Here is a 12,162-nt window from a genome sequence, read left to right on the forward strand (position 1 = left end):
AATAGTTTTAGGCTAAATTTTATATTAAGTTTGTAGCAACGAAAATCAAAGCGCATCAAAGCTGCGCCTTAATGTAAAAATTGTAACTTTTGATATGCTGAAATTTCTATGCAGAGCTTGTTGGATAAACGCCTGGCAGCTTATTTAGTTGATGAATACTTAAGAGCCACACACACACACACACATGTATCGACTTGCTTATAAATCAGAAATATTGTCTTTTGACCAAAAGCAAAAAAGCAAAAGGTAACCGAGGCTAGTTTGAATGCAGAATGAGCAGCAGGAGCTGTGAAGAGCTGACGCTGCAGCCATTTAAAAACCGAAACCGACATGTGGACACATGCATATAAACATATAGAATATATATATGTATATAGCTGACTGGCAAATGTTGGTTTGACTGTGGCACGTCTATGTCTGTGGGTCGCAAATCTGCCCCGGGGGCAGCATTGAAGCCAGCAAGCAGTGAAAATGTTGCCATGGACACAGCAGAGGATACAGCACACAGGACATGCAGGACAGTGGCATGGACATGGCCATTGCTATGGCTTGGCTTGGCTTGGCTGATATTTTGTCATTTGTGTCACGTTCACCATTCATGATGATTTCGTTCGTGCCTGGCTCGCTACCCCCACCCCCTCACCTTTTGCACACTCTCTTGACATTTTGTACAGCAATTCCCAACACACACACACACACACACACACACATACAGCTTGTGTATGTGGCTCTGGCATTTGTGCGCCATTTTGCCGTTTTTATTTATGGAATGCAGCTACTCTACGCCTCGATGTCTACAGCTCCTCCAACTGCCCGTTGTCCGTTTCGCTCTCTCTCTCTCTCTGTCTCGCTCTGTTATCCTTTGGCTGCCGTACATCTATTTTGCCCATTTCGACTGCCACAATAATTTCCACGTAGCAAACTTTCAAAGCTTCAGCTCGAGAGCGCAAATGTATCCACTTTCAACATTTTTTTTATTTATTTTTTTTTTATGCTCCAGCATAAATTTGCAGCATTTTTCTTTTGGCTGCCTGCAGCTTTGCTAAAAATTTATAAAACATATATATATATATATATGGTATAAGCAAAAGAGAAGCTCACCTACATAGATAGCCGAGGATAAGCGCTGCAACTTTTTCATACACTGCAACTTTTAGTGTTTAGTTTTAAGTAAATTAAACAAAAATGCATTTTTTTTATAACCTTAAATTTATTAAGCTTTTAATAAGCGTAAAATATACAAAAAAGATTTTTAAACACAATTGCAAATGTTAGCAAAATTATTAAATTAAACAAAAATATATTTTTTATATGCTAACATTTATTTAGCTAAAATACATTTAAATTGATTTTTAAAAATATTTTGTTTATATTTAGTAATATTTTTTTAACTAAGCATGCTTAAATATTTTTAATACTTTTAAGTAGCTTAAATTTTCATATAGTTCATGTTTATTGTTTTGCTTCATTTTTGGCTGTGCAACATGTTGCAACATTTTTGGCTGTGTTAGATAGTTAAGCTCAGTTTTTAACTGGCAACGTTGTCAAGTCTATGAGGGATTTTCATTTTATTTGCACAGGCAACGGCAAAATTCATGAAACAGTAGTTCACACAAGGTTCCCAACCCCAACCCCACCCACTTTGCCCCACCACCTGGCGCCATTTCGTTGCGCAGCACGGGAAATGTATTTGACAAAATATTTCAGTTATTTACTTTTGTTCAACATAACGGCAGCCAACTTTTAGGCTAACAAGCAGACAACCGGAAAACCAAACATAAATCTTGTCACATTTATGTGGCCGTAACACCTTTTTTTCTCTCTGGCTTTTTTTTTTTGGTATTTTTTGTATTTTTCATCGGCAATGTGGCCATTATTATTGTTGTTGTTAGTGTGTGTGTGTGTGTGTGGAGTTGAGTTTACTAGTCTCGTCCTGCTGCTGCTGCTGGTCCCTGGGCTCAGTTTCGCTGCTCAGTTTGGCTTACGCTTTGGCTTTGGCCATAACCAAATGAAACTTTATGCATATTAAACTTTTTACATTATTCTTTGTGGCCGGTGAAAAGTTGAAACAACAACAGTAGCTGCCAAAAAAAAAAACAACAACAACAAAAATAACAATTTAAGTATTAAAAGGCAACTTAACATACTTTAAAGACAAATTGTAATCTTTGTAATCATTTTCTCTGTTAAGCTTGCATAATTAAAAATCATGTCAATGTCAATGCAAGCAGCATTCATTATAATTTTATATATATATATATATCTATCTATCAATAATTAACTCGTACAAAAATGCATTTAAAATATAAATAGTTTATGCGCTCAATTCGTAGTTAAGTTACAACAATAGAAATTACAACACCAACGAAAATTACACCAACTACAAAAACTATAGCGATAACAAAAATCATAACAACAACAATAGTCTCAACAACAAAAATTACTACAACATATTTAACAACAACAAAAATTGCTATAACAACAAATAGTCTTAATAACAAAGATCACAACATTAAAAATTATCAACAACAAAGTATTCAACTGAAAAAATTGCTAAAGCAACAATAGTCTCAACAACAAAGATTACAACAACAAAAATTACTACAACAAAGTTTACAACAACAAAATTTCCAACATCAAAAACTGCTAAAGCAACAATAGTCTCAACAACAAAGATTACAACATCAAAAATTATCAACAACAAAGTTTTGAACTGCAAAAATTGGAAAACAAAATTTTCTACAATAAAAATTGAAACCACAAAATTATAATAAAATGTAATGTTGTTGTTATGCTGCAGAATTCTTAACAAAAGATTTTTATATGAAGAATATATTTTAAATGAAAATACTAAGCAGAAGTCGCTTTAATGAGTTTTGCCATCAAAAGTTTTTAAAAGCTGCAACAAAATGTTCAGCAGCAGTAAACTAAGCTTGCAATAAAGCTTATAGATTAAATAAAATAAAGTGCTAAATATTTGAATTTTAATATATTTTAAGCTTCTACAACATTGCTGGCTTTAAATATTTTGTACTGACAGCAACAACGTTATGATTTATTAGTTGCATATTACTAAATACTTTTGAAAGTTTGGCCAAAGTGTTTAGACTGAGTAGAGGATTTAAATAAATTCTTAGACGCAGACGAATTTGTAACGAGATTAACGCAAGTCTGTGCTAACAATTCATAAATAGAGTAACAACAACAACAACAATGTAGGCGCATAAATTTATGCATAAAATGTGCAGAGCTTAAATAAAATATGCACACACATACTAACAGCTTATTTACATGTAAGTATGTGTAATAGATGCAAAGATACAAAAGTGCAGTTTGCACAGATGCAACAGAGAGAGAGAGGGAGAGAGAGGGAGAGAGTAGGAAATTCAAAATGCCAACGATAAGATAAACGCAAACCGAAAATGGAAACTCAAAATTCGGAGACAAACGCAAATCAGAGCCACAAAGCAATGTGGCCTATAAATAACCTACGCATGTATGTGTAGTATGTGTGTGTGTGTGTGTGTGTGTGCAAAATGCAGTTATGTCAAAGATATCTGTGGATGAGCATCTCTGAAAGGACACGAGACAGCGCTGCACAAACTAGAAAATTTAAATTTGAATTGTTGATGCAACTAAATAAATGTGAGCTCAGCCATGATTGTCAAGCTCTCGCACACACGCACACAGAGAGCGAGATAGCGAATCAAAAAGCTGTAGCCTAGCATAAGAATTATTTGTAGGGCGGGGGAGGGGGGGCTGGCAAACAATTGAGGACATGCATGTCGGAAAACTTTGGAGCGAATGACGTTACGTGAAGTTGACAACATGTCAAAATGAAGCAAAAGATACCGTAAATGGACAGAGTAGAAAACGGGTTGGTGGGTGGGTGGGTGGACTGACGTGATAGCAACTTGCAAACAAGTGACATTTATGTTACCAAAACAAATAACAAAAGCAGGGCGACAAGCAAAAAAAAAAACAAACACACTCCATCCCTCGTTCAGTGTGAGTTTGTCAGTTGGCTAAATCAGAAATCGCAAATATTAGAATACACAGTCGAGTGTGTTTTGCTATGTATGAGTGAGACGCAATCAGTGTGCAGCACACACATACATGCTGCAGCTGTGTTGCAACACACACACACACACACGTTGTTGCAAGCCAAGAACTTAACTTAACTCAACTCTTCAGCAAAAAGTATTTTTCGTCAACAAACAAGCAGAAGTGACACACAACAGCAGCTTATTGTTGTATGTACTGTTGTTGTTGTTGTTGTTGTTGCTTTGGCTTTGGCTCTGTGTGTGGCGCCAAGCATTCAACGCTCAACAAGGCGTGGCACTTGCGAAACGCCCACACAGCAACGACACACACGAAGCGGCTCTGAAGCTCTCAAGCTCTCAAGCTCTCCAGCCATTGCGCTCGCTACAATTTTTGCATTGCCTTGATTTGCTTTTTATCCCTTTTTGCCGCCCAATACCCTTGCACACAATATAAATTCCATTTACATTTTACATTGGGGTATGCTCGAACAGTCGTTTACAGTCTCTCGTAGCAAACTATTTACCAAACCAACATTAGAAGTTTAGCTGCGAAGCAATGCAATTGTTTTTACTTCTGTGCATTTTAACTATTTTTTTTTATTAACAAATTATTATAAATAATATTTGTTAAATTTGCAGCTTGCTCTAATTTGTGCACTTTTTAAATTCAAAGTATGCAAATTAGCAACAAATTTATCAAAATTGTAGCTCAAATATTTTGTTAAAAGTTTAATAATAAATATATTATTTATTTGTATCCAATTTTAGCTGCTGTCTTAACTACAATGCAATCAAACACTTTACGGTGAAATTCAACGATTTTGTATTTTGCTAAGATTTTATAAGCAAACATTGAGTTTAAACAAAATGTTGCTTAAAATACTGTCTACAAAAACTCTAAAATAATAATAAAAAATTTAGCAAATTTTCCAACTGCTATTTTATACATAAAAATAGCAACATCTGCATAACTCTTGATTGAGCTATCATATATATATAATTTAACAAAAAAAATGGTATACACATTCGAACAATTAAAGATAAAAGTAAAATAGGAGAAATATAATAGCTCAACTAATTAGACAATAAAGGATAAGTTTGTTCCTTAGTAAATAATTTAATTGCATCGCAAAAAGGTTGAGGAATTCCCATTAATCTAACCTCATTGGGCCACTTACGAATTTAAATATAACCTAAAACTTTACGCGCTTATAAAGTTAAAAAAGCTACACAAATTACTAATAATAAATATATAATAATAATAATAATAATATATATATATATATCTATCAATTATCAGTTTGATATAAGCGAGTTAAATTAGCTTATCTATGATTATTATTGTATATAACTTGCTGTTTAAATGAATATTATGATTATTATTATACATAGTGTATATATATATTTAAAATATATAATATCAGTATATCTATTATTATTTCATATATATATTGCATATTATGTTTATGATTATACTTAACAGCTATATATATATTTATAATTTATAATATCAGTTTGATATAAGCGAGTCAAATTAGCTTATTATTATATATATAAGCTATCAAATAGTATAGCTATTATTATTAATGCATATATATATTGCTTATTACGATTATTATTATACAGCAGCATATGTATATATATATATCAAACTATATATCAACATGCTATATTTATAAATTCAGCTTGACTTAAAGTTAATGCTGCTAGCTTAGCAAAGCTGGTTGTCAATTATTTTGTAGGGTATAGCTCTAGTCGACTAAAGTATCGATTTGCATTATACGCTAGCAGATTGCCATTGTTATTGCTCTTGGTGTTGTTGTTGTTGTTGTTGTTGAGGGTTTTGGCGCGCTACGTTTGCAAGTACTGTGGGTGGTTGGGTTGGTAAGGCGGGGGCGGGGGCGTGTGGGCGCGCGCGCGTGTGTTTGCATATCTGAGCAGTGCGATCGCCAAGTGTCGTCGTCGTTGGTCGGTTGCATGTAGTTTGGTAGTCGTGCCAGCAGGCTTAGGTGGCAGGTTCCAGGATTGAGGTCCTCTGTTTACTGCTGGGTACTGGTTTGGCTGCTCTGGCGGCGGCGACGGCGACGGCGACGGCGGCATGTCCTGGGCGCTGCCAGTGGCATGTCCTGACATGGCGCGTCCGTTTGCTTTTGCTGTTTGCTCTGGTTCGTGACTGGAAGGCGGCGCCAGGCACTTGACTCCTGGTCGCACACACACACACACACATAGATACTGTGCCATATCCTTTGTGTGTTTTGTGTGCGCGCTGCGCGTCGCCAGAGTCAAAAGTTTATGGCGCGTAGCGCCTTTTGTTTTTCCACTGCCGCCCGCCCCCCGCTCATTCGTTCGCATCGATGGCACGTACGGGGTGTGGTGGGGTGGGGCGTGGTGCGCAGGCCTTATCATGCATTTGGCCAACATTTTTCTTGCTACTTGTTTGTTTGTGCTTCTGCGATTTTTGATAACTGACATTTGTCGGCGTTTGCCTTTGCAACAAAAGCAACAACGACAGCCAGCAACTGTGACAGGAAGCGCAGCAGCAGCAGCAGCAGCAACAGCAACAGTATTAGCTGCTCTGAACCTTGGCCAGATGATATGCACGGCGATTGCTTTGGCCCGATATGAGCAATTGGAGCAGCTGCGCGCCAAAGTTTAACCAAGATTAGCGCTTAGAGCAGCATGAGAGTCCAAACAGAAATAAAAAACAAACAAACAAAAGGTGTATACAGTGGTTGCAGTACATTGATTAGCAGGCAAATTAATAATGAGTACAACATTTTAATATTAAAATCGAAGAAGAGAATTTCTATAACAACAATAAATTGTTCAAGTCAAGTTTAAACAGTCTAAATATATAATCTAAAATCTATTTGATAGCTAGGCCCATTTTAAAATGATGCAGCTTAAGTTTTGTTTTCAAATCTGATTATTTCTTATGAAAATTGTTATACAAAATATTTAATTGGGCTAATCGAAACATTTGCAGTCGAATAACTATTTTAAAATTATGTTTTTCTATCACTAAAAGAATTTGTTCATAAAATGTGTTTAGAGTGTGTGAAAAAATCAAAAATCACAATCGATATACTTACAAAAATATAAACTAATTTAAAAAAAAAAGTTAAAATCCCAGAGATTATTTTATAGAATTTAATGTAAAATTATTAAGCATCGATTTATATTTTCTGCTTTAAAAACTAGAATTTATTTAATATTTTAATGGCTGTAGCTTAAAGTTGGCCTGTTGGGAAATTGGACCAAGTATATTATGGCTATGGCATAAATATGTTTGACTTTAAGCTTTTATATGTGTGTGTGTGTGTGTGTGTGTGTAAGCTCGAAATTCATTGCAGATCGATAGCACTTTCGATAACTCTCACAAAGCGAGGCGTCGTAGTTTGACAGCTGGCAGGTGCTAGCTGCTAAATCACAAGAGAGTGAGAGAGAGAGAGAGAGAGAGAGAGAGTGTGTGTGTGAGAGAGATAGAGAGGGTTGGGGGCAAAGACAATGACAAGTGAAACATCAGACAAATGAGCGCGCTCTTGGGCGCACACACACACACACACACATAGACATCGACATCGAGTGGCAGACAGACAGACAGACAGACAGACATGGAGCTCAATGTGGCGCAGGACGAGGACAAGCCAAAGCAGCCAAGCACTTCACAGCTTAACACTCTAATGTGCAATATTTTTGACTCCCACACACACACACACACACACAGACACACACAAACTGTGCGAGAGAGAGAGCGTGTGAGCGAGTGAGAGCGCGTGCTGTATAAAAAGGCAACGGTTCGAAGGCTGCCAAGTCGCGCTGGCTATTCCCAACAACACCCACAAATTCATGCTTGACTGTCAAAGTCGAAGGCGCGACTGCGTTGCCAGCAGCAGCGGCGGCGGTGGCGGTGGCGGCATCATCATCAGCAGCATCAGCAGCATCAGCATCGGGAGCCGCCGCGACCGTTCGCCCAGCTACTGCTTCACGCTGTCCACACTCTAACGCCCCCAACCTACACCCGACGCACCCACTGACGCGCGCTGTCTAACCCAAGAGCAGCGGCAGCAGCAGCAGCAGCAGCAACGACAATGGCGCTCCCCACACGCACAGCGAGGCGCACACACAAAGATAAACGTGTGACTGCGGGCGCCACCCACTGCCCAGCTCAGAGTTCGCTGCTGGGGCGGGCGCTCTCTCTCTCTCTCTCTGTGTGCCTCTCTCTCTCTCTCTCGCTCTTGCGCTGCGTCGTGCTCGCTCTCGTGCTCGCTCACGCTCTAGGCTGACGCGCTTGCATTCACACTCTTCCTTGCTCGCTCTCTCGCTCTCGCTCTGACAGTGTCAAAGCAGCAGCAGCAGCAGCAGCTGTTGTTGTTGTTGTTGTTGTTGTCTTCCTATTTGAAGTTTGGCATGCGTTTTGTTGTTGTTGCAATTTTTACTTTTTTTTTTAGTTTTTTTTGCTCATTTTTTATTGCGCTTGATCTTTGGCTTATTACCATGTCACGTTGAATGCGAATTGCGAACGCTGCCGGAATACAAAATGCGCCAGCAACAACAACAACAACAACAACAACAACACATCGAAACTTGTTGTTGTTGCTTCAATGCGTTAAAACGCCAAAGGGGCGTTGAACAAATTTTTTGCTGCCTTTTTTATACTTTTGCTGCCTTTGACAAGGCTAACAACAATTGTTGTTGTTGTTGTTATTGTTGTTGTTCTGCTTAAAGTTTGCGCTTTAAACAGCAAATAGCAACATTGCTGCTGCCAAAGTTTGCATAAAGTACAAACCAAATGCAAACAAACAGACAAACAAGCAAACAAAACAACAACAACAAAAAAAATGTACTAAACTCAACTGAAAAGTTGCGACCAACAGTTGACAGTCCAAAAGCATTTGACATTTTACCTTGGAAAGGCAACACACACACACATAGAGAGACACACACACACACACTTGCATAAATGGCAACGCAGACAGAGAGACAGGGCTGCGAACGTGACTGTAACAAGAAGAGGAAAAGCGCCAAATGTCACTTTGAAAAATGCCATTGGTTCGACAAACTTTCTGCCCCAACCAGCAGCGAAAAGCAACAACAAGTGCGCTGCCGCTGCTAGCAGAGAGGATGCGCAGCGGCAGCAGCGTACAATATGCGAACGCCTGCCTCAGCAGGCGGGCAGCAGCAGCAGCAGCAGCAGCAGCAATCGAGAAACCGAAACCAGTTGCTTAGCAACGCCCCCTGCTAACCGCAAACGACAGCAGCGACGACGACGACGTCGACTGAACTGTCGCCGCAGCACGATGACTGCGACAAATGTCAGCAACAGACTCCATTGCTATTTTTGCCAGGCAGAGGCCAGGCCCATGCAGCTGGTTGTCTCGCTCTAACGCATGCCAGCAGGCCTAGAGATTGGGGAAATATTTTTGTGTTTGCCATTGAGCAAGCGACAAGCGCGTCTATGTGTTTGTGTGTGTGTGTGAGTGAGCGCGCATGCGATTCGTACGCTCAGAGCTAGCGCAGGGGTAGGCGCGCGCTGTGGTCTCAAGCAGCGACGTCGGCGACGACGACGGCAGCAGCATCAGGTATCGGTATCGTTTGCTTGCGCTCATATGTTGGCCACCGGTTTGCTGCTGCTGCTGCTGCTGCCAACAGTTTGTGTGTGTTGGGCTCGCCTTTCGCACTGCCATTCGTTCGTCGCTGCTGCTGCTCGTCGTCGTCGTCGCCGTCGCTGCGTCGCTGCGTCGTCGTTCGTTCGTTGCTTTGACTTGCTGCTGCCCCGTCGCTGTTTTCAGTTTTTGTTTGACGTTCGCGTGGTGCGGTCGCTTGTTGCGGTCCGTTTGCGTTTCTATTGCAGTTTGATAAAAAGACGTTGCCTCCTATACTAAAATCAAAATCAAAACAAAGATAAAATACGCGCTTAAGCTTAAACGAACAGCTGATTAATGCATATGCGTTGAATATTTATTTTGCATAATAATTAATTAATTAATTAATTAATGATTGTCGTCGCGTGCGTTTGTTTTTTTGTGTTGCTCAAGTTTTTTTCAAGTGAGTTTGCTCAAGGAATACAACAACAACAACACAATTTTAAGGCTGGCTCCATTAATCTCGCAGTGCCAAGTGGATTACAACTAGCGCATTTTAAATCATAACAAAACAAATTCAAAACAAAATTCAAAACAAAAGTCAGCTGCCCACAGCTGCTGCTTTTTGCCGCCGGCATACAAAACACAAACAGCAGCAACACACGTGCTCCCAGCTCCACAATCTCGCCAAGCTTCAGTTACAAACTTCATCCAGCGCCCAAACTTTAAGCGTCTTGCGTCTCGCTCTCGCATCGCGTGTGGGTGGGGAGCGTGCGCGTCTCTGTGTGCGTGCGTGCGTGTGTGTGTGCGTGCGTGCGTCTGTGTACGCGTTGTGTGTTGGTGTGTGTGTGCGCCATTATCATATCGCCCCCCCAGCTTCAATATATTCGACAACAAAATTCTCACCGAGGCATCCAAAGCGCCCCTCAGGGCTGTCGCGCTGGCGTCATTTCTGGGCGACGGTTTTGCCGCCCTCGGTAGCCGAGCACCACCCGTCAAGGATCTAATGGCATTCGGCGCGGTCCTGCACACAAATCAGCACAATATAGGTGAGTTCTCAACTTCAACTGCCACTCGCAGCTTAAGTTTGTTTTTGAACTGATCTGCAGTTGTGCAGTGAGTGGCCAGCATGGGTTAAGCTAAGCGCCTAGCGACGGCTGCGTTCCGAAAGGGGCAACTTCAATTTTTTATGCTCAAATTGTTGCTTAAGCTTGAGATCGAAACAGCAGCAAGTAGTCAAATTATTAGATTCGAGACTAGCAATTTTATTTAAGCTAAAGCCATATCCAAGAAAATTCTACAGCGTAGCATTCAGTTTTATTTTTATTTATATATATGTTATATGCTAAATTAAAGCAGTAAAAATTCTCAGTTTTGAGCTCATAATTTTTCTAATATTTTGCTGAAACAGTCGCTAAAGTTTATACATTTTTTCAAAAATATTAAACCTATGCTATAAAAATTGTTTGGGCAGCAATTTCTTTAAAGTTCAGAGTCAGAGTTTTTTTTTAGTTAACTAAAAATTAGAAAAATCTGCGCTACATATATTTAAACTCAACTATAACTCTGCCGACAAGTTCTTTAGCTTGCTACCGCACAAATTGTTGCTTCAATGTTTGTTGGCAACAAGGGGTTAAGCACGCAAAAGTTTGTCTCCTTAGTTTATTTGGTGCACCGCTTTGGGTTAAGCATGAGTCCAAAGTTTTACACTTTTGAACTTGCTGCAGGGTCGCGCCAGCAACAACAACAACAACAACAACAAGAAGGAAGCCCTGGCTGAGTTGGCATATTGCTGTCCTTTTCTATTGCGCCCATTTTGTTTCGCTTTCGCATGTTTTCTGTGCAGAAAACTTTTGCGTCGAGTTGTCAAAAGTTTTCTTGTTGTTTGTCAGTTGTTGTTGCTGCTGTTGCTGCTGCTGCTGTTGTTTGTTCGACTGTTTTTGTTTTATTTCATTTGCTATGATGTCAAATTTTCACTTTTGCTGACTGTTTAATGTCAGGCGAACGAATTAAAAAACACAAAAAAAAAGTTTGCAAGGCAGTCAGGCAGGCAGGGGGTGGGTGGTGGTGGTGGGAGTTGCAACAAATTTGTTGAGCCTGAAAATGCAGCGGCAAACATAAACTGCTGAGTTGCAACTGCTGCAACTTGGCTTGGCAACTTGGCTCATAAATTTAAGCGCGCCAGGCCATTCCAAGTGCTGGTCAAGTGCGGCGGGCGGTGGGGCGTGCACCGAGGTCCCAGAAGTCAAAAGTCAAAGCTGTCAACGGCACAACAGAGAAACGACGACGACGGAACATAGAACAAAGCGCAGCTAAAAGTCATAAAACATTTGCAGGCAACTACAAGTTGTAGTAGTTGCTGTTGTTTTGTATCTGCTGCTTGCATCTTTTCAATTTTGTTGTTGCCGTTGCACAGCAGCAACACCAAACAGCAATTGCAGCACCAGCAGCAGCAGCAGGAACAACAGTAACGCCTTTAACAAAGTTAGCCTGCTGTTCATCAACATTTATGACTGTCCAGAGAGCGAGCGCAG

General features: G+C 40.0%; 1 protein-coding gene across 1 annotated transcript in view; it reads left to right on the forward strand.

The window, feature by feature from the left end:
* Nucleotides 1-10,075: 10,075 nt before the first annotated feature.
* Nucleotides 10,076-12,162, forward strand: part of LOC108607165 (LIM/homeobox protein Lhx1) — a 50,988-nt gene continuing 48,901 nt past the window's right edge. Inside the window, exon 1 of the mRNA XM_017997816.2 lies at nt 10,076-10,677. Within this exon, the coding sequence (XP_017853305.2) occupies nt 10,635-10,677 (43 nt within the window). The 5' untranslated portion in view covers nt 10,076-10,634. The remainder of the gene's footprint in view (nt 10,678-12,162) is intronic.

This window comes from Drosophila busckii, chromosome X (assembly GCF_011750605.1).
Source record: "Drosophila busckii strain San Diego stock center, stock number 13000-0081.31 chromosome X, ASM1175060v1, whole genome shotgun sequence".
In the NCBI taxonomy this organism is placed as follows: Eukaryota; Metazoa; Arthropoda; class Insecta; order Diptera; family Drosophilidae; genus Drosophila; species Drosophila busckii.